The 24,581-nt window shown below is 34.4% G+C and overlaps 1 protein-coding gene and 1 long non-coding RNA gene across 2 annotated transcripts; both read right to left on the bottom strand.

Moving 5' to 3' along the window:
• Positions 1 to 397: 397 nt before the first annotated feature.
• Positions 398 to 3,158, bottom strand: LOC111892315 (uncharacterized). Its single transcript, XR_002850496.3, has 2 exons — positions 1,611 to 3,158; positions 398 to 592 (listed from the first exon to the last, which is right to left on the bottom strand). It is a non-coding gene; the product is annotated as an uncharacterized LOC111892315 (long non-coding RNA).
• Positions 3,159 to 5,624: 2,466 nt separating this feature from the next.
• On the bottom strand, positions 5,625 to 6,305 carry LOC111892201 (uncharacterized). Its single transcript, XM_023888273.2, has one exon. The coding sequence runs from the start codon at positions 6,282 to 6,284 to the stop codon at positions 5,625 to 5,627; it is 660 nt and encodes a 219-aa protein (XP_023744041.2). The 5' UTR covers positions 6,285 to 6,305.
• Positions 6,306 to 24,581: the final 18,276 nt, after the last annotated feature.

The raw sequence follows: 24,581 nt of genomic DNA, 5'->3' as shown, positions 1-24,581 counted from the left end.
ATGGCGGTTAAACCAAGAAAAGAAAATATAATATCGCCATTTTTATAGGGCAAAAATATTTAACCTTTAACCGTTTCAACTTTCAACTTTCTAACAATCTACGTGTTGCCTAATGATAGAATATTATAAAGAGATTTTTTTAGTATGTGCCAAACGTAAAGCTATATATATACTAGGTATGCTTAAGGCCCGTGCTAAGCACGGCCCACGGGGGTTTATTTGGAAATGCTATTGTCTGAATCTTCGAGGAAATGCAAAAATGTTGCCATTATGGGTAAGCAATTGAAAGTACAATGCTAAGACTGGTAAACAAACAAATATGTTGTTATCACCGGTAAGGAAATCAAAGAAATGAAGTGAAATAAAGTAAAATAAATTGTGTATGGTGGTAAAAGAATAAAGACTAATTGCCTACATTCACTTCCACAATATATTTACAAAATACATGTAATCCCAATTCCAATACCATTACATTCCATCAAAATCCACAAACGTGACTTTGTCTTCATTAATTGCAATAAAGAGGACTCTAAATCACAATACAAAATAAATTTGACCATTATCTCTTCCAGAATTGTGAATAAATCTCCACCTGCACTCACAATCACAATACAAAATGAATTTGAAGTGTAGATGAATCATATATTACTGGTAATTTTGGTCCTTATCATATTGACATAGGTCGTTAATGGGCTACGATTAGTTAATTGTGGCGTCTTCAACGTTGATTTCGGATCCCGTACAAACAACATGGTGATTGGTGATTGTAGGGCCAAATTTAAATATACCCCAAAATAAATTTGATATAAGTGTCAACCGCTTGCATTAATCATGTTTCTACGTACAAGCAGTTTTGCTTCATATATATTTAAATATCCTGACTTTAATATTTGGAATAATAATATTTGGCTTATATGGATCTTTAAGTTAAATGAATATGAACTCAACACTCTCTACTAACTTAATTTTTAGTTATTTGAACTAAAACAAATCAAGAAGAAACCGGGCAAAAGGGATCATGAAGGACTGAAGGGTTGGATTGGTTGCTCCCAATGGAAAGCTTAAGCTCTTCAATCTTGAGCAGAATAATTAAAGATTTGAACAATGCTATCTATTGACTCCCCTCTCCGTAAAACCGTAATACTAAAAAATTCCAACAGAAAAATCCATGTGTAAAACCATAAAAATAGACAAAATATATTTGTCCTAATTCCAACTGGAAAACCTATGTTCATTTTTAATCAATGCAGAAAGAATGGCTTAACAGAGAAAGTTAGAAAACCAATTTAAGAGCATAACGCACATTGTCTGATGTTTAACAGATCGATCACTTCCGTTTATTTTTTTTTTTTTATTTTTTTTTTACATCCTTATCTGTGTCATGTTTTTCTCAGACAATGCTTTTGGACATCTTTTATACACAAAACTTAATCAGCAAAAGAGAAGATAAATGGCCTATGTTAGGATACACAATCACACAGACAGCAATAGTTGGTAGAGATAGAAAACTTATGATGGGAAAAAAATTAACTTATGATCATATATAATTTTAAAAATCTTTATTTCCACCTAAAATTGAAAGTGGAGTTAATGTAGATCAAAATTGTTACCTGGTTGAAGAGATAGATACCTCATATTCCTTCCTTTTGTTGGCCTTGACTATTGCAAAAATAATGTTCTCAGTTAACTTTTCACTTTGCTACCAAAGCCATCACTTGTGTTCCATCATTTGAAAAATCCTTAGTGTCGCCCAAATCATCATAAGGACCTGCCATAATATAAAAGTAACACCGACCATGGATATGAAATAGAGAAAATAACAAACTCACATAATACTAATAATATGATTGTTGATTGTGCTCCAAAAAACTTCATAATGTTAGTATCTTCTTTTAATAAAAGAGTTCTCTAATTTAATTGAAAGTAATAACTTTACATGAGGGGGTGTAAATACTATAATTGTCTATTGAATCACCATTGGAAATCCATTGGGAAATACACAAGTCAAGGACTTTTTTTAGTGCATACTTGATTAAAAGACCATAAATTTGGGAAAAATTTCACCAAAACTCTAGCATTTTAAAATTTTCCTTGAAAGCTTCTCTTTTTATTCAAGATGTGGTTAGGCAAAATGGAAATTAAGTGTAACGGGAAGCACGCAAAAATATAATGCATGAAATATAGATGTGCAAGAAGCATTAATAAAAAGAAAACAAAAACCTATAACCAAAAGAATTGTGGTTAGTGGGAATGGAAATGGAAGGCAACCGAGATAGAGGAAAGACTATGTCCACCACCACAAACCAGTAGTAGAAAGGAAGCCGCGAAGACATTCTTTTACCGAGAAACTATTAAAAATCGTTAAACTTTCAAAAAAAAAAAAAAATCAGAACTTGTTTAAAATCACAAAACTTACAAAAAAAATCCAACTTAAACTCGCAATATTTGTAAGAAAACCTAAGAGAAAACTTTTCAATCGGGTTACAAATAACATTTTTATGATTCGAAAGTCGGCAAAAACCCCAAATAACTGGGCACCACAGTCAACAGGTCCAATCCCAGTATGAATCGCGAATTATTCTCACATGCTTGCCTCTAATCGCCCTTTGTGCCTTCTTCTGTGATAGGATTCAAATAGAATAAAGACAAACATCGTCAACAACAGGGAACAAGAAAACCGAAAAAGGATGAAATAGGGAGGCGTTTTTTGCAATAATAGAAGTCGGTAAGAAGAACCCTAGCCCATATATCCTGACAATCGGGAGACATTGGAAGTAGGTAATTATCCAGACGACGGATACAAGAGAGTCTAACATGAAGACAAAGTGGATCCACTTTGAAGCAACATGGTGTGCATGAAGAATTTTTTACAATTATAATCTTTAAACCCTAGCGATGGCTAGATGACTCCAACACCAAAATATAAAGAAGAAGAAAGAATAAAACTAAGAGGGACATATAGGCGCATGTATCAAAGAGATATCAGAGCCTTGTCGTAGGAAAGGAGATGATTATTCAGCAGCAAGAGTTAGGGAGAAAGGTCTTTCAAACGGTTATCCCTTTGAAGGAATATGGCGTCTTAACCAAAGCGACGGTCGACCGGATTCACAACCAACCTGGCTAAATGATAAATGTTGAAAGAGAGGTAAAGGATGAGATGAAAGCCATAAGTTTGATTTAAAAGGAAGGAGAAAAATAGGGTTTTTATATATAATAATGAATATATATATATATATATATATATATATATATATATATATACACACTAGACGTTTAACCGCGTAAAGCGACGGCGGCGAATAGTTTCTTTCAAGCAATTAGTTCCATTCGGAGACATGTTATATTTTTAAGAACACTTCCACCATTATCGATCGGTTTTACAAAAATAAAAAGTGCAATGCCAAAACCAAAAAATATTGTGGTGGTGGATTCCATTGAGAAAAAGGAGATGAAGATTTGAATTAGTCTCCAGCCAACTATATTTTATGCAAAAAATTAGGGAACTCCAATTTGAATGAGCTTTTAAATTTCAAACGATTTGTCGAAAATAAGTGTTTCAGATTTCGAATGCACCAGATACCAGAGAAGAGATATTTTAGGAGTACAAGTTTGGTCAAAATTGATGAAAATACTAATTCAATCCCTAAAAATAAGGAAATACTAATTTAAATATGTTTTTAATACTTGTATCCCTAGCATTATCATTTGTAAGATATATATTATAATATTATTATATTAATAGTTGGTTGTACTTTAAGCTTAAAGACTTGAACTTCTTAAGAAAATATTATTATTATATTGATTCTATTTATAAAAATAGTAGGATTTCTTTTATAAGGTAGTGTATATATATATATATATATATATATATATATATATATATATATATATATATATATATATATACACACACATATGAAAGTTATGAATAGTAAACTTCTTAAGTATTTGACAACATTTGTCCCTAAGATTATGTATGTTTGCACCTATTTTTTTGTTAAATTTTGTCACTTTTGATCATCCAACTTATGTTGGTTTTAAAAAACTATTTACAACATTGACCATTCATCTTTATGCTTTTGTTCACAAACAATCCTTTCAGTTTCGTTTGAATTTTTCATAACCATCGCCTTTTATTACATATTATTAGTATTTAGTCTTTTGTCAGAAATGGTCCCTCATTATTATTATTATTAGACAAAATTACACGATTGGTCCCTGTGGTTTACCAAATTTAACACATTCAGGACAACGATGGAAACCGAAATCACTTTTTTACTCCTAATCCGATTTTTTTTATTAATTTATATTTCTGTTTTTGGTTTTAAATTAATGTTTTATTTATTAGAAAATACTCACCCAATACCATAAAACCACCCACCAGCTGCCATCACCACCACCACCAAAATTAAATAAATGGTTCATATGGTTTACATGTCGTCACAAATTCAGTCTCTACTACCTTAAAAGACCAAATTACCCTCACATTAACGGACAAAAAACAACGGTCTATATTTTCCGGATTGGTTTTCCGGCCGCTGCCATACATGACAATAAAGTTCAATTTGTGAGACTATTTCTTTATCTTCCTCATTTATTGTAAGAAATAATGATTTAGATTTCTTTACTTATGTAATTAGATGACATTGCTTATCTTCCTTTACCAGATTATCTTAATACAATTCAACGTGCTACTTTATTTTACAAAGCAATTCCTTCCGACCCCGGCACTACCAGGAAATCTTTTCTAGTTATAACAAATATTATTATAATTAAATATGATAAAATATTAATTATGTGTAATATTTTTTATAATTAAATGTAAAATATATTAATTATAAAAATATTATTTACAATTAATATATATCAAATTTAATTATGATAGTATTTCTTATAATTAATGTTTTAATTAATCATTCTTATATGTGTCCTTACGACACCTATTAAAAGATCTCTGTTATAAATATCTTACCACTGATAATTAAAATTACTAGTTTAGAAAAATAAAAAACAAAATATTTTTGTTGTTTTTATAATATTTCTATTTTCAAAAATCAAAAGATAGAATTGATAAGCAATACTCCTTAATAAATAATTTTTTTTTGCCACTTGTCATATCCTAATTGATTTTGTCACATGTAATTTTGTGGTTATTTTCAATTAATTTTTTCCACATGACATTTTGTGGTAGTTTAATTTTTATTAAATGTATTAATTGCAATAAATATAATAATAAAGACATTTCAATTTCATTAATTGGCTTTCCTTCCAATTTTATCTTCTAATTATTTGTTTAAATTTAAAAGAGAAAAAAACATTTTAATTTTAATAATTCAATATTTTTCTTTTTTTTTTTCTTATAAATTCAACTTCTCAAATATTTATAATTTTATATATAATTTTTTTTAAATGAACCAAGTATTACATACAGAGATAAACACATAAAACTCAAAACCAAATATCGTACAAATACGGAAAGCAGAGTATCACTAAACCACTATGCCATTGAATCATGTAGCAGTTGGGGTTTCCACGATCTATGAACAACTAAATTTCTTTCCGATATCAACAGAATTTCGAAAACATACTGTTCAAACTGTACATCAAACAGTGTCATACCATAATCAATCTCCGGCTTTGGACATAACGGATAGCCGACTAGGCGTCGGTTGAAAATCACACCGCCGTCTCTGCTGGTGTGAGGACGGACGAATCAACGACGCTAAAGCTCGCTTCACCAAATCTCCTTCCACCATTCCAATTCTCACCAGCGAATTCGTCATTTCCGATCTCCGGGAATAGAATCTGTGCGATTGATACGACAACTCACTGTTCATGTTCTTGCCATTTCTCGCACTCACATTCTTGTGCAAACTACACCGGAATGATCCAGGATGTGTCGTCGGCGAACACATGCAAGTCTTCTTCTGTCGATTACTCCACTCTTTGTTGCCATTCCTGTGATTCACGCTCTGATTTTTCTCTCTGGACGATGAAGACGCGACTGAAATATCAGTGGAAGCGTTGCGATGGTCAATTGAAAATGGAACGGAGGTAGACGTCAATACGCAGCCGCGGTGAATGCTGATTAATGGAGGACCCCACCTATCACTGATCTGATTAGGTGATGAAGCTCTTTTCGGAGACGAGAAACTCGACATTGACGTAGAGGAAGATGAGGATATTTCGGAGGAACAGAACTTTCCAGAAGGCGAAATTGATTTTTGAACCTGTTTGGGTATGATTGATGCTCCATAAGATTTTGTATTTGAAGAAGTCATCATTGAATTTACATATGAAATTGAAAAGTTGGGAATTAGGGTTCTTGTTTTTGAGTGATGAGAGTTTGGGTTTTTAATTTGGCAAAGCTGGTGCAGCGGAGGAACGCATTGTTTATATATGGTAGAGTCGTGTTTTGAGAGAAATGGCAAAATCGTGATTAGAGTTGGTTCTAGTGGCTTTTTATAATAACTGCATCCGAGTCGGTAAGTAGGGTCCCAAGTGGGTTGTAAACCGTTAAGGTTCGAAGTTTTGGTCTCGGGAAAATATTCCTAACGCTCCGGTGGCAGTTTGAACATCAGGCGACGTTGATGCTGAAACTAGTTCAAATTGTTGATCCCATGTTTAATTTGCTACGAGTTAGGATTTTCAAAATTTAAATATATCAAATCACTTTAACAGCAATAATAAAAAAGTAAATTACATAAATGGTCCATATGATTTGGTAAAAATCATAGATTTAGTCCAACTTTTTAAAATTAATAGGCTGTGTAATGTATGGTTTCAAACAATTATACCGATGGGTGTCTTTTGACTAACACCATTTTAAGTGTTAAAAAGTGTCCACCTCACCTTTTTTTTTTTTTTTTTTGACAAAATTGCAAGAATGGTCTTATGGTATGTCTAAAATTGCCATTTTGGGCCAAACAAATTTGGACTAATGGTCCAAAAGTTTTCATTTTCTTGTTATTTTGGTCCATTTTAGGTTGATTTTTTTATAAAATGTCGATTTTGCCCTTTTCTATCTGTTTTTTGCTTTTCTTTTTGTTATTTAATTATTTCCCTAACTAAAAAATAAAAATAAAAATAAAATAAAAGAAAAGAATCTCTCTCTCTCTCACACACACACACACACACACACTCTCTCTCTCTCTCTCTCTCTCTCTCTCTCTCTCTCTCTCTCTCTCTCTCTCTCTCTCTGAGAACGTCACCACCCTTACTCCCTCCCCCAAACATCACTCTCGTTGGAAATCCTGAAAACCACCGGCAGAAAAGATGAACACCACCGAAAAAAAAGATGAACGCCACCAAGTCGAAGCTCTGGCAGCGAAACCCCAACCCTAAAAGACGAAGCTTGTCGATTCTCAGGAGGCGGCAGATCTAAAACACTCGTTACTCACGAACTCTGACGGTGCTAGCTTGTGTTTTGTTCATCTTGAAACCGCCATCATCTTTATCGATTTCAATTTCCATCTACCCACAACGTCGTCATCTTCATCGATTTGGATTTCAACCTAAAAGGAGCGAAAAGATTTCTCTCCATCTTTGTCAGCAAACCCAAGCTCGCTGCCGCCTTCGTTTCTCTCTATCTCTTACGTTTCATCATTAACAGGAGTTTAGATCTGCTTGTTGGACTTTAGACCTGGTAAGCTCACTTTCGTCAGACTTCAGACCTCGTGGCCCCCTGATGAAAATGATTTTGGATTGCTTGTTTGGTTTCAACCTAAAAGGGCGAAATGATTTCTCACCCAATTTTCAATTTCGATTGTCTGAAACACATTTTTGCCCTTCTGCTGGTTTGATTAGAGTAGGTAGTCGATTTTGGGTCTTCAAAATAATTATACTACTCTCTTTATCCCTAAATTTAAGATCTTCAGAATAATCAATTTTGGGTTTGATTGAGTTTGATTGCAGATGAGGTAATCGGATATCAGTGCTTAACTGGAAACCTCTTTTTGGATTCAATCGTTTTTTGTGTGTTTGGATTTAATTTGTAGGTTTTTCTTGAGATAAAAACTGCAAGAATGCTTAACTGGATTCATCAAATCTTATCAGATCTTGAAGACGGAGAAGGAGAGACTTCATGTGTTCAGGTGGCAATTTGTATATATCTCGGATTCCATTCTAAACCATGAACTCAATCTCTTCATGGTGACAATTTTAGGATTTAGGAAATTCTTAGTTTGTATGTGTCTTGTATGTTATATTTATTATTTTTGTGTTCATCTGGATAGAGAAGGTGTGTATATCAGGAGAGAGAGAGAGAGAGAGAGAGAGAGAGATTCTCTTTTTTATTTTTCTTTTAATTATAAAACAATATAAATAAATTAAAAAAACTAAAAAAGTAAAAACAAAGGGCAAATGGTCATTACAAAAAAAAAATTAAAGTAAATTGGACCAAAGTGACAAGAAAATGAAAACATTTGGACCATGAGTGCTTGTCCAAATATGATTGGCCCAAAGTGGCAATTCCGACCTAACCACGGGGACTATTCTTACAATTTTATCTTTTTTTTGTTTTTTGTTTCTTTCCGTATTTTGCCCTTTTGTATTTTTACATGGACCATTTGTGTACAAACTCTAAAATCAATAAAGAACATAATAATATCTTCCTCAGAATCTCTTATCATCCACAACACAACACGAACACCTCACATCCATCAACATGCACGACAAACCCTGCGGCATCCCCGTTTCTTATACATCCATCATCGTTGCCGCAACCTCCACCATTACAACTTCTTTCAATAGTCTCTCTCTCTCTCTCTCTCACACACACAAATTGGAAAGCCCTAGTCCACTATTAATTTACATCCATGTCGTCCCTGAAACCACCCTTATGCCTACCTTGATGCTACTCGTCGTCATACACCTCTAAAAACTATCTTTAAGGATCAATAGAGTATTAGAATATTTGAATATGCGATTTTGGGAGTCAATACTCAATGCAAATCTCAAGTCAAAAAACAACTCTTGAGATCAAAATTACCACCATTTGTGTCGAATTTTAGTCTACATACCTTCTTGAAACCTGATACTCTGGTATCATTTTTTGAATGATATCCATTGGGTAAACACATATATACATCGTTAAATAAATCGCCATATAAGAAATCATTATATCTCTCAAACTCTTAGTTAGATTTTTATTTAATTTTATATATCCAACGACAACCAATAGGTTTTCTATTTTTAGGTAACTCAGGTATGTCTCAAGTATGATTCCTATAGAAAGCTTCTATTTCTTCATTCATTGCTTCGACCCAATTAGGATCTAAAGCAACTTCATTATAAGTTCTTGGTTCATAGGTTTTATTTAAGTGTGATACAAAACGTTTGTTTTCATTATTTAGAATTGAGTAATTTACAGTTTTTTCAATTCCATACTTGTATTTCCCTTCAACAACATACTCATTAAACCTAACTGGCATGTTGTCATAGCAACATGTTGCTCTGATTGTTGTTCTACGATGATCTATGAAGTTTCTCCATTAAAGGTTAGTGTTCGTAGTCCCTTTCTGTTTCTATTTTCTAGTAGTTTCATTTTATTTACTTCTTTTTATATTTTATTTTAACATATTTTATTTCATTTTTAGTTATCTTCATGCATATTTTCCTTTTTATTATTTTATATCTCTATCGGATACTTTCTAGTTTTTTGAGCTTTATTGCAAATATTTAGAGAAATGGAGCAATGCACAGGGGATATTTGGAATACAAACAGAATGAAAGTGGATGATCGGGATTGTTGGGGTCTATCTTAGAGAGTTCGATTGAAGATTAATGTCATTGGAGCTTATTTTGAAGATTATATAAATGAAACTTGGGCTTTGGATGATTAGAAGTTAAAGATTTTAGATTATGGATTCTTGATTATAATTTCTTATTTTGGGCTTTAGATGATAATAAGAAGAAGGTGGGTTTGTTTTATGCTACTTGATGTTGCATTTGGGCTTCTAGAAGTCAAAAAAGTCAAAGCAAGAAGACAAAGAAAACCAAAGAGGAAAGGTAGAAAAACAAACCATTCTCGATGAGCACATCTCACGTGGCCGCGTGAGAATTTACACTGAAGTTCACGCGGCCACGTGGCTCCTGCAGGGGCATTTTCAAATTTTTCATATTTAGTGGCTATTTGAGGGTAGTTTGTTGAGCACTTTTCAACACTTCTTAGATCCGATTTTGGGGACTTTTCTCTGAAGTTTTTGAGGTTTGAAGACACATAAAGAACACTTGGAAATTGGCATTTTCATCGTGTTTCATTTGGATAATGTTTGGTATCTCTAAACTATTTTACTTTTCCTTAATCTTAGCCATGTTAGGCTATGTTTACTTTTGTTGATGTTGTTTAACCTATAGATGACTAGTTATTTTGTATATAATCATGAGTTTAGATGAATGAATTTTTAATTACTTGACTAATTTTTTGGTTAAGTAAAGATCTTTAAATTAGAAACCAACAAATGGTTTATGTGTTAGTTTTCATTTCAACTAAATCATGAAAGTATTTCCTCCATAATGGTAATGGAATCATTTTGATTACCTTTTGTACTTGGTGACTCTTAAAACCTAATGCTAATTATTTTTCACAAATTACATGCTTCATTAACTTTGTGACTTTGATCAAGGAAATGTGTTGTGAGCTTCTCTAGACAATTTGATTATAAATCATTATAGACAAGTTAAATTAAATCACTAGTATTGCACCATACCATGTAATGATAAATGAAGTAGATATCCATGTGGTGAATTCCAATATCAAACATCTTTATCTCATTGATTTGAACCAAACTCTTTACTTGTTTAATTTATATTTCCAAATCTTAGTATAATCTTAGTTTCTTTAAAACGCTAAAGACTAGAACCTCCATTTTTACTTTTATTGTCATTTTACAAGTATTAGAAAGAAATTTACATCGAGTAACAAATTGAACTAATCTCCATGGATTCGGTACCCTTGCTATTATACATTATTTTTTGTGCAATATTTAGGGTTAATAATTTTGTTGGCCTCGACAACCACCAAATTTTGGCGTTGTTTTCAGGGATTGGTTTATATTTAATCAATTTGTTTCTCTATGCCCATATCTCATTGTATAGGTACTCTAATTTACAATCCCAAAATTGAAAAACAAGCAAGACATTTGGCAAAGAAAAGGAGACTAGAACGTGGTCAAGCTTCCTACACGAACGTGGCTCTGAAAGTTAAAACTGCTTCTACTAGTAACACTGAAGCCGAAGTGGAACCTGAATCAATTCCCGATCCTCACCAAGAGATTCCCTAAACACCACCTATCACTCCAATCCCAAAAAATCTATATATACCACCCATACAACCTAATCCATCCATAATAGATCCAATGGAGGGAGATAGATTTCTCGAAAGAACCTTGAGGCAAATGATGGAAATCGATGTAACAAAAACTCTAATTGGCATCAGTTATCCCATTTTGGAAGGAGGCTCAGAATTAAAGTCAAGTTTAGTTCATCACCTTCCCGCTTTTCATGGATTAGAGCATGAAGAACCTCATAAGAATTTAAAGATGTTCCATATTATTTGCACTAGTATGAAGCCACAAGGTCAACCAATGATGAAATCAAGTTAAGGGAATTCTCTTTTTCATTGGCTGATAAAAGCAAAAGATTGGTTGTTTTATCTTCCACCCGGGTCGATAATTTCTTGGATCGATATGGCAAGAGCTTTCCTTTATAAGTTCTATTTTGTTTCTAGAGTATCAAGTCTTAGAAATAAGATTTGTGGAATCTGCTAAGGTCAAACCAAGACATTCCATGATTATTAGGAGAGATTAATAGCTTTTTTTTGAGTTGCCCACAACACCAAATACCGGAACAACTCCTCATCCGATAATTCTATGAGGACTTGTTACCAATACAAAGAAGATTTGTTGATGCTTCAAGTGGTGGAAATGTCCTTAGTAAAACCCCTCAACAAACACGACAACGTTTCAACACCATAACCGTAAATTCCGAACACCTTGGTGGACTCCAATATATCAATAGGGAAACACATTAAATGGTCAATGAAGTGATGACATCAAACATAGAGTCAAAGCTTACGGATTTGACATCTGTTGTGCAAAATCTAGCCACAGAAGGTACTCCATAAGTGATGTTTTGTTTGATTTAAGTGTCTAAGGTCCTAACAAAATTGGTATAATGTTGATGAATATAAATAAAGTCCTTTTTATGTTGCCCTCATAACCATGAAATGACTTGGATTGATCAATGGAAAGAGATAAATGATTTATTGATATATTATATGATTAATATATTAATTAGAAATAGTAATAATTAATTGAGAATTAACCATAACTAATTTAGAGTTAATTTTTGGGTTAATTAGAATTAATGAAAGGTACAAGGGCTGGACTACAATTCTTTAATAGTTGAGCAAAAGTGACAATCCAGAACCTTCCATGAGGTGGACGATTTTGGAGCCCCTCTTTAGGATTTCTGGAACTCTCCAACTCAGATAAGGAAACAAAAATTGAATAGGCATAAAATACTATTATTTTATTATCCAAATTTAGGGTTTCTACGGTATTTGGCAAGTATATATAAGGATCTTCCCTATCCCAATTTGTATATGTAACATCCCCCTCTGGCACGTATCATAATATTGTCTGCTTTGGGCCACTCGGCACGAGGACTTCCCAGGAGGTCACCCATCCTGGTACTACTCCTGCCCGAGCACGCTTAACTGCAGAGTTCTTATGGGATCTGCTGCCCTCACGACCTTAAAACGCGTTGTGATAGGGAAGGTATCCACACCCCTTATAAAGAATGCTTAGTTCTCCTTCCCAGCCGATGTGGGATCAGATCTAACCCACTTTCACCCCCCATTATAGGGTTCGACGTCCCCGTCAAACACACCGACCCGTGCCCTGACTCTGATACCATTTGTAACATCCCCCTCTGGCACATATCACAATATTGTCCACTTTGGGCCACTCGGCACGAGGACTTCCTAGGGGGTCACCCATCCTAGTACTACTCTCGCCCGAGCACGCTTAACTGCAGAGTTCTTATGGGATCTGCTGCCCTCACGGCTTTCAAACGCGTTGTGATAGGGAAGGTATCCACACCCCTTATAAGGAATGTTTAGTTCTCCTTCCTAGCCGATGTGGGATCAGATCTAACCCACTTTCACCCCCCATTATAGGGTTCGACGTCCCCGTTGAACACACCGACCCGTGCCCTGGCTCTGATACCATTTGTAACATCCCTCTCTGGCACGTATCATAATATTGTCCGCTTTGGGCCACTCGGCATGAGGACTTCCCAGGGGGTCACCCATCCTAGTACTACTCTCGCCCGAGCACGCTTAACTACAGAGTTCTTATGGGATCTGCTGCCCTCACGGCTTTCAAACGCATTGTGATAGGGAAGGTATCCACACCCCTTATAAGGAATGTTTAGTTCTCCTTCCTAGCCGATGTGGGATCAGATCTAACCCACTTTAAAGTGGGTTAGATCTGATCCCACATCGGCTAGGAAGGAGAACTAAGAATTCCTTATAAGGGGTGTGGATACCTTCTCTATCACAACGCGTTTTAAAGCCGTGAGGGCAACAGATTCCATAAGAACTCTGCAGTTAAGCGTGCTCGGGCGGGAGTAGTACCGGGATGGGTGACCCCCTGGGAAGTCCTCGTGCCGAGTGGCCCAAAGCGGACAATATTGTGATACGTGCCAGAGGGGTTGTTACAGTATAACCCTTCATACCTCAAGAAATCGGATTTCATCATTCTAGTCTCTTTCTTAGTCAATTCTAGGGTTTCCTTGAGTTTTGGTTGTAACGCATTAGAGACTCGCATACTTTTGGAGCTAGTTTTTCAAGGACATTATCAAGAGTTTTTTATTAGCTTAATTCGACTTAAGTTATAAGGTATGTGGTTCTATTCATGAATTTGATTGATGGGGTTTAAAGTTTTTTTTCAAAAGTTTGTTTCTATTAATAAAGAAAAGACGTAGATCCATTAGGTTGCATGTACCTTTAAGAGTTAAGTGAAATTTTACACATACATATTGATTGTAACCTAAAGATCCCAATAGTGGTATCGAGCCATAATTTTCTTTTAATGGTACATGGAAGATAAAACCAGAAAAAAAAAAAATAGACAATTTGTATTGCCACAATGTGGGAAGTTCTCTGCCACTTAGTGGAAACCGCCTAGAATCCGAATTTCAGGATTTTCATTCCTTATTCAAAAGATATGATAATTATTAGTTAATCAATAATATTTCAAATGTTTAAAATCTAAATACTATAACTAGATAATTAAGAATCTTAATTTGAATAAAATGAAGTTTTTAAATAAGGTAAATGTATATTATGAGATAATATAATTATACTTAATAAGATTTATGTTAATTAATTAAAATTTTAATTAAAAGAGGCTTCTTAAATCTTATTTAGTTCAAATATTAGTTATTAAAGGTTAATTGAATTAATATGATTTGAACATTGTGTTTTAAAAATTGTTTTAAAATACACCATATACATATGTATAAGAGTATATTACTATATGTATCATTAAAAGTTAACTAATCAATAGTAGACCTCATTCACAAAGCCGGACTATAAGATATGTGTAAGGAAGCGGCCTATAAAATGACCGTTGAATGAATGTCTTTTTCACCCACCGCTTCTTTGTGTGGTGGAACGATTTTGATAGGACACTAATCACATTAAAAGTATAATGTATGAAGTACTAGGACATTCTAAAATCATACTATAGTTACTTTAGGAAAAACGTGAAATTGTATACTAATCCATGAAAACGCACATCATTTCTTTGCAAGTCGTTAGTGGAGCGTGTGTGGTTAAGTGGCACACTAATGTGGGATTACATAGATGAAATTATGGCACATACTCAAATTTATGGTTGTTGATGGAGCGTGTGTGGTTAACAGGCACGTTAATACATGACTATAAATGACCTCAAACATGTCACACGAGTTTGCATGGTTATTCACATCTTATTTGTGATCCTCGGCATCTATTTCATAAATTGAAGTGCATAATCAGAGATTAAGCATGCCATTGAATGGTTCAATGAATCTCAAATGATCTAGTAGTTTCATATTAGATTGAAATTGGTAAAATGATGTACCTACATAAAATAAATTTGTAGTTAGATTACGGTATCCCTCTTTATAATTTCAAACTGTATTTATGGATCCTAGCCTTGAATATTAGTCGGGGTTAAAATATTAAGGAAATGAATCAACTAACTAAAATCTTATATCTTCTTTTAGATGTCTGGAAATGGTGATCTTCTTCCTCCTCCTCCTCCAATTACTCACAACTTCACTTTCTTGTCTATCTTCTCAAAGGCAAGCTTACTAGTCCCAACTACATGGACTGGTTGCACAATTTGAAGATGATGTTGAGATATGAGAAAAAAGAGTATGTTCTCGACACTCCAGTACCAGAAATTGACAAAGAATTTACTTCTCCTAAAGAAATAGTTGAATATAAGCAACATGTTGACGATGCTACAAAGGTCACACGCATTATGATTGAACCATGGTACCCAAACTCCATAATACCTATGAGGACTAATGGCCTTATGTAATGAAATAATCTCCCTCTAAAATGTTTATCAAGAAAGGTAGACAAGAGCATTGTGAAGTCGCCATGGACCTTATGGAATGCAAGTTGAAGGATGGGGAATTTGTGTGTGCTCGTTTGCAGAAAATGTAAAGACACGTGGAAAGATTGGAAAAGCTCAATGTGAACTTCGATAAGGAGTTTTCCATTAACATGGTGCTCAACTCTTTGACCAATAGTTATGACCAGTTCATTTTGACTTATCATTTGAACAATACTGAGACCAAATTGATTAAGCTTCACAATATTTTGCAAATAGTTGAAGTAAGAATGAAGAAGTTTCATTCCAACAATGTTGCATCTGCCCCAATCATGGCTATCCAACAAGGCAATGGTAATAATAGAAAGGCTCATTCTTAACCCAAGTGGAAAGGGAAAGATCACATTGGAGATTCCAGTGGGTCAAAAGGAAAGACCAACTTCAATACCCCTCCTATTTCATACCCAAAAAGTTGTGCGCTTTCATTATGGATAGAAAGGCCATTGGGGAAGAAGCTGCCTCAAGTACATACAAGAAGTGAGAGAGGCTAAGGTCAAGGTGTATGTATCTTCATCTGGTATGTACTCTATCCAAATCAATAACACTTGTATTTCAAATTCTTGGGTCCTTGATACAGGATGTGGTTTCATATTTTTTATCATATGCAAGGACTAAAAGAAAGTGAAAATGTCGAACATGGGAAGTTTAACCTAATCATGGGGAATAGGCGAAATTCGTATGTTACCGTGATTGGGACTTACGGTCTTATGTTTCATAGTGTTAGGCTTGATTTGGACAATTGTTGTTATTTGCTAGAAATGGCTAGATACATAATTTATTTTCATTATTTATTTAGACAAAGGATATCGTTATGAATTTAATAATAATGATGGTACAATCTATGTTTATCGTAATGGTGCATTTATTTTTAAAGCTTATCCTTGTGATGGTGTGTTTGAAACTATTGTTTGTGAATGAACTTGTCAATTATGTTTATAGTATTGATTCTTCTAATATTTTAGACAAGGCATGCTCATGGCATTGTCGTCTTTGGCACATCCATAATAAATGCATTGCACAGCTCCAAAAGGATGGAGTGTTGAAATCACTTGACCTAAAATCAGACGATGAATGTGAGTCGTGTGTGTTGGGTAATATGACTAAATCACCTTTCAATAGCACATGTGAAAGAGGTGAAGATTTATTAGACCTCATCCATATTGATGTATGTGGTCCTTTCAGATCCGCCACAAGGGATGCTAATCGCTACTACGTGACGTTTATTGATGATTATTGTAGATATTGGTATATTTACTTAATCGATCATAAATCAAAAACTTTTGAAAAGTTCAAAGAGTTTAAGCATGAGGTAGAGAATTAACTGGGCAAGAAGATAAGGATGCTCCGATCTAATATAGGTGTAGAATATCTTAGTGTCGATTTCAACAACAATTTAAAGGAATATAGAATTGTTACACAACTGACACCTCTTATGACACCAGAAACTTAATGGTGTGGCCGAGAGGCGTAATAGAACCTTATTAGACATGGTTCATTCCATGATGAATCAAATTTCCCTCCCTATATCGTTTTGGGGATATGCATTCGAGAGAACACCTTATATTCTAAATCTTATACCTACCAAGAAGGTTTTCGAAAACACCTCATGAGATGTGGACAGGGAAACCAACTTCACTCGTACATACCAAGGTTTGGGGTTGTGAGGTTCTTGTTAGGCATAAAAACTAAGATAAACTGGAACCTAGAGCCGAGAGAAGTATTTTCATTGATTATCCACAAAATTCATTTTGATACTTGTTCTATAGACTTATTGAGAACATGGTTTTCATAGCTCGAAAGGGAGTCTTTCGTGAAAGAGAGCTCATATCTAAAGAGGACAGTGGGAGTGCGATTGATCTTGGAGAAATTCAAGATTTATCTAATAAAGGAACCTTTGATGACACTAGCTCTCAACCTAAGGATGAACATGTTGTGACCATTGACAATTCATTACCTCTTCATCGATCTAGTAGAGTTAGCGCATGACCAGAGTTTTATGTCTTCCATATAACAGTAGATGTGGATACGTTTATCAGTGATAATACACTGGTAAATTTGGATGAGATGACTAACTACAAGGAAGCAATGTCAAGACCTGAGGATGCTAAATGGAAAGAGGCAATGGAAAGCAAGATCCCATACATGTATGATAACCAACTATAGACTCTGGCTGATCAAGCACCAGGTCGAAAGAATGTAGGTTGCAAATGGATCTTCAAGAAGAAGACTAACATGGATGGTAATATACAAAACTTCAAGGCAAGTTTGGTTGTAAAAGGCTTTACTCAAACCCAAGGGATGGACTATGATGAGACCTTTTCACCACTTTCTAAGATTAAATCTATTAGGGTAATGCTTGACATATCTACCCATTATGACTATGAAGTACGACACATGGATGTTAAAATGAATTTCCTTAATGGGAAACTAGTTGCGGATGTATACATGGATTAACCAAAAAAGGTTTTAAACATACCAAATTTCCTAATAAGGTGTGTAAGCTTGAGAATTTCATATATGGAATGAAACAAGTGTCTCACAGCTGGGATCTTTGTTTCCATGAAAAGGTCAAAGAGCTTGGATTTTCTAGAAGTCAAGATGAGTCTTGTGTGTATGTCACAGCTAGTGGGAGTGTAATAAACTTCATAATCTTGTATATGGATTGCATACTCCAAATAGGAAACAATGTTCCAACTTTGGAAGAAGTTAAGTGAATTTTAATTTTACTAGACAATGAATATCCTTTTAAAGGAAATATGAATACCAAGTAAATCTTCAAGTGGAAATAGCCACTTCTCTTTACTCCGTTGATGTCCGATGATTATTTTGTAGATCTGTCACTACAAACATATAGTAACACACATACAAATAAAAAATGTGGTAACTACCCCACCCCAAACATTTTTGTCACAACCCCTATGAGCATCTCTAAAGTTACTATATATTTGGTTTAAAAAATAAAGTTGGTATTCTTCAGCCCTGCTTTATTTTTTACATCAACTATAAAGTTATGAATAATAAGCTATTTTTCTCTCTCTCTCTCTCTCTCTCTCTCTCTCTCTCTGTATACATATATATATATATATATATATATATATATATATATATATATATATTCATAAACTCTATAAATAGGAATGAACTTTTATTTATCATATTTGATACTTCAAGTTTGATTATATATATATATATATATATATATATATATATATATATATATATATATATATATATATATATCTAGTTTATTAAATTATGCTCTAATTTTGAGTCTACCTATTCGATACTTGTTTAATTGTATTGCTATATTTTAATTGTGATAATTATTTTAAAATTTAAACATTTTTAATAAGTAGAATTAAACCTTTAATTGTCATAAAAAAGAGGTATTACATGACATAATGGCAAGATGCATTAATTTACATAACATTATGATTGGTAAAGAACATGATCATCATACACCAATCAAATGATGAATGATGAAGATACGCTATTTCAACAGTATCTTACTCGATATAAACACACCAAAGACACATGAAGTCACTTTGATCTACAAAATGTGTTAATAAATCAATTAATGAAAATATATTTTAACGCATGAATTGTACCATTTTTTAATTTATATTTTTTATTTCTAATAAATGTATAGGTTATTCTTATTAAAGTGTAAGTGTTATATATTTCTTTTAACATGTGTATAATATTTCTATAAATGAGTGTGTATATTTATTATAATGTGTTACGAATAAAACTATTTATTTGATAAATGTTTGTTTTATTAACATCACTATTAATTTAAATTACTTTATATGAACTATTTATGTAGTTCTATTTATTTAATAATATAAATTTTAAAGTTTTAAAAAAATAAAATTTTAGATAAGTTGTAAAACCTTTTAAATTTAAGGGGTATTAATGAAAATGTAAACAAGTTGATCAATAAAAATATACTTAAACTATAGAGTGAGGTTGAAGATGTACCACTTAGAACTATCTTTCTCTTTAAAAATAAGTATTGTTGTAAGATGTTCTAAATCCTAAACCCACATTTTCTCCTCTTGACGACGTTGACATAAAAAGAAAAATGTGGACACAAATTTCTTTTATTAGCCAGAGAGAAACAAGATAAAAGATATTATGGTTCAGAGCCCGAGCCCCACCCAACAGTAAGGGCAACAATAAGCGTACGAGTTAGGTTAACTAACACAAAGAATGTTAAAAGAATATTTTCTTAATGGGAAACTAGTTGAGGATGTTTATATGGCTTAACCAGAAGGTTTTGAACTTACCAAATTCCCTAATAAAGTAAGGCAATCTTGAGAAGTCCATCTATGGACTTAAAGAAGCATCCCACAGCTAGAATCTATGTTTCCAAAAAAGTTCAAAGAGTTTGGCTTTTCTATCATTGAATATGAGTCTTACATGTAAATCAAAGATAAAGGGAGTGTAATAGCCTTCTTAGTCTTGTATATGGATGACATACTCCTATTAGGAAACGATGTTCCAACTTTGCAAAAAGTTTTGTGAATGTTATTTTTTCTAGACAATGAATATACTTTTTCAAAAATATAAATATCAAGTATATCTTCAAGTGGAAATAGCCACTTCTCTTTACTTCATTGATGGCCATTCATTATTTCGTAGATCTAACACTGAAAGCACATAGTCACACACACACAAAAATAAAGAACGTGGTAAATACCCCACCCCAAATCCTTTTGTCATAACCCCTAAGAGCATCTCTAAAGTTACTATATAATTTGTTTAAAAAATGAAGTTGGTGTTCTTCTGCTCTATTTTTTTTACATAAAATATAAAGTTATGAATAATAAGTTCTCTTTTTTTCTCTCTCTCTCTCTCCCTCTCTCTCTCTCTCTCTCTCTCTCTCTCTATATATATATATATATATATATATATATATATATATATAGTTAACTATGCATAAACTCTATAAATAGGGATGGACTTTTATTTATCATATTTGATACTTCAATTTTGAATTGATATATATATATGGTTTATTAGATTATGTTCTCATTGTGAGTCTATCTATTTGATATTTGTTTAATTGTAATGTTATATTTTAATTGTGATAATTATTTAAAATTTAAACATATTTTAATAAGTAAATTTAGACCTTCATTTATCATAAATAAGGAGGTATTACATGACATAATGGTTAGATGTATTATTTTACATAACATTATGATTGGAAATTGTTGAATCATGAAAAGTGGACCTCCAGAAATCCCAAGCAATCAAGTTCCGATGTTAGTTGAGTCCGAGATATGGTGAAGCTAAGATCAAGTCCGAGATCAAGATGTTCTGAGATCCAATGTCTGTTCACACATTTAATGCATTTTGTCTTATCTTTGATCTAACAGTTTATAGGAATTATTTGTATGTATCTTCTAGATATCAATTTTTCAAACACTGATTATTGTCCAGTCCTAAGAATGTTTTCCAGTTTGTACTATGTTCCTCCTCCACTATATAAGGAGTGAATGTTTCACCATTTTAACATATATGAACGATTCAAGTGATAATCCAAGAATAGCAAATATTCTCTTCACATCAATTTCACTTTCCTTCAAGTCAAAGTTCTTTCATTACATTCTTATTGTTCTTTAAATACCTTTGCATTGATTGTACTCAAGTTTACTTCATTTATTACTTGAATAGTTTGTGAATATTTATCTTCATGTCCTAATTGGTTTACCAAATTCGACTAGAACTCTATATTAAGAGCAAACGTTAATCTTAAAGATTAACTAAAGGTTTGAGTTTTCAAGCCTTGTCCTTGTGTATTAATTATCGTACTCACAATTAGTATCAGAGATTGAGTGGTTGTCTTTTGAATCCATAAAAACAAATTATAGTTGATCTGAAATTACCTTGGTACTTCAATCATTTATGTGTTCAGGATAAAAGTTCTTATATATACCGCTTCTACTATAATATGTTAACTTCAATGGTTGCTCATAATTCTCAATAAATGTATTCAATACAAATAGAAATTAGCGTGTGTTGCCCTTCCCATTTCCCATTATAAGTTGTTGAAGAGTATGATCACCGGAAAGTCAGAATGGAAAGATTCTTACTTGGTAAGGAAAAAGGTGAAGAAATACGGAGATCTGTGAAAGAAGGTCTACATGTTTCAGTCAGACAAACGGTGAGAGATGCCACTACAACTCTCTTGGGTCACAAAGAATAGCGCCCAACACCTCTCACTGCTACCGACATTGACAAACTACATGCAGATCAAGTTGTATTTTCTGAGATGGTGTTCGGTGTCCCTCCTTCTCTCTTTGAGCACATTAAGTTGTGCAAATATGCTAAAGAGATTTAGTACACTCTCTAAGATTTGTTCGAGGGATCATAATATATGAAAGATATGTTGGATTAATGTCTAAGTCCATAACTATAATTGGTAAGACTTGACCCAACCCGGCATGGTCCATTTGGGTTGCATGGCATCATGCATTTGGATAGACTAAAATGAGAGAAATAACACTTAAGGTTTGTTAATATATTATAAGTTCTAATATATTAATAAAGTTATTTAATTAGTATTGATCAAGAATTAATTTGGAATTAATTAAGTGATCAAAAGGAGACTAATTAAATATATGGGTTGATTGTGTAAATCATTCATTCTTATATATGTGGGCTTGTGATCCAAGATTCCTTATGTTGGACTAAGTCCATGGGGGTGACCCATGGATTCTCCATGGAGGTTAAAATCCATGGAGCATAAGGAATGGGTAAAGTCATTAGTTACATGGTGTAACCCTAATAACCACCATATAAAAGAATCCCATGGCTCAAGAAATCATGCACTATGTGTGAGTGTGAGGGCTAGATGATTTCAAGGAGTGTTCAAGTTTCTCTCAATTTATTCCAAGTGTATTTGGTGTTGTGTGAACCATTTGAGGTGTCACACTTGGGGCACTAGGCACTCAAGCTTCATGAAGACTTTCTACATCAAAGAGGTATGTATTCTATCTTGTTATATTCATTGTTTTGTATGCTAGATTAGGATAATACCTTGGAAGTTCATATTTACATGTATAATAGAGAAAACATAGATCCAAGGTACTTAGGGTTGCATGTACACTTAGTGTAACACCCGAGATTTTGAAAGCCAAGAAAGTAATGGAAACCCTAAATTTAGGAGGGACTCGGCGAGTCCAAGGAAGGACTCGGCGAGTCGGAACGGGATCCGGGTCGGGGAGTAAGTGACCGACTCGGCGAGTCGGCCAAGGTGACTCGGCGAGTCTGGCCTGTGCGAGGAAAACCCTAATTCTGGGAGTTGTATCATATATAAAGGGTGTTATGTCCCTCCCTCAGCCCCCATATCACTCCAGAAGACCTGTAAACCTTATAATCTGTGTGAGCTTCCATTATTGAGAGAATAGCCTTGGGAGGAAGAAACTTGAAGATCAAGAAGGTTGCTTCAAGGGAGAAGTGTGTGCTCGAAATCTACCTCAGTTGTGTTCATTTTGGAGGTATTAAACTGTCATTTTCCCTTCTTTGCATCTAGATCTATTTGTCATAAGATTTGGGGATTTTATGGTTGTTTGAGACCCAAATCGGGTTAAGAGCTTAGATATGTTGTTGCCACTTCAGATCTATTGTTGGGATGGTCTATTATGTCATAAAGCATCAGGAGATGAGTAGTTGGTGAAGCCCTTGTGTCCTTAAACCAAACCCTATTGTGTTTTGAGCCTAGATCTCTTTAGTTATACGTAAAGTTTGCAACTTTACGTAGGGATTGAGCTTTGGAAGTATGGATCTATGGATTGGAGTCCCTGCATGACTCAAAAGCCCTCTGCATGTTGGGAGATCTGAATGGACTCGGCGAGTCCTTTGAGTGGACTCGGCGAGTACCATGAAGATGAGGAGGAACTCGACGAGTGGGATGAACAGCTCGTCGAGTCGGATGAAGATAGGCATGAACTCGGCGAGTTGGATGAACAACTCGGCGAGTTGGATGAAGTTTGTCGTGTGCTCGGCGAGTCTCTTCTTAGACTCGGCGAGTCAGGTCGAGTGGTCCCAAACCCTTCGAGTTAAGACTCGAGTCAGCGAGTCGAGCCAGGACTCAGTGAGTTGGACAGGATAGGAATCGGGAATCAGTAGACTCGGCGAGTTAGGGGCTGACTTGGCGAGTAGAGTCGCGAGTGGAAGGACTCTGGACTTATGAACTCGGCGAGTCAGTAGGGTGACTCGGCGAGTAGGGTTGACCTGGAAGGTTGACTTTGACCAGGACATTGACTTTGACCAGAGTTGACTTGGTTGACCTTTGGAGGTCAGTTAGACTAAGTGTGAGGTTGTTATTGGTAGCTCGGGGAGCTAGTGGAGCAGCAGTTCGGAGTTAGTGGTCAGGTAGCGGTCAAAGGGGTTAGCAGCAGCAGTTCAGCAGTATCAGGTGAGTTTCCCTTTGTATGAATGGGTCTACGGCCACAATGCCGGCCCATGTAGTTATGAGTAGAAGACCCGGGGGTTATCCCTAGGCACAGTATGCTAGTATGATATTTGGACGAGGTCCAATGACAGAGGGCGGGTGCCCAAGGAGCGGTTTATGTGATAGTTTATACTTGTTGTCTATGTGATATTTGTATGTGCCTGGTAGGGAGGTGAGTGAGGGCGAGGTCCCGTATCTCACCAATAGCAGAGTGTGGATGGTGTTCCACATCTCAGTAGCAGCAGAGCAGGGGCGAGGCCCAAGTTAGGAAAGGAGTGAGGGTGGGCTGGGCCCGAACCTCACTATCAGCAGGGGTATGGACGAGGTTCCATGACTCATCAGTAGCAGGACTCGGGCGGGGTCCAGAGATAGGCGAGGCCTTAGAGCAAGAGTTGTTAGTATATGTTTAGCTTAGGTAATGTTATGTGATATGTTTATGTGCTATT

This window comes from Lactuca sativa, chromosome 4, assembly GCF_002870075.4.
Source record: "Lactuca sativa cultivar Salinas chromosome 4, Lsat_Salinas_v11, whole genome shotgun sequence".
NCBI classification, from domain to species: domain Eukaryota; kingdom Viridiplantae; phylum Streptophyta; class Magnoliopsida; order Asterales; family Asteraceae; genus Lactuca; species Lactuca sativa.
The sequence above is the reverse complement of the archived record's forward strand: the minus strand, read 5'-3'. Positions and strand labels throughout refer to the sequence as shown.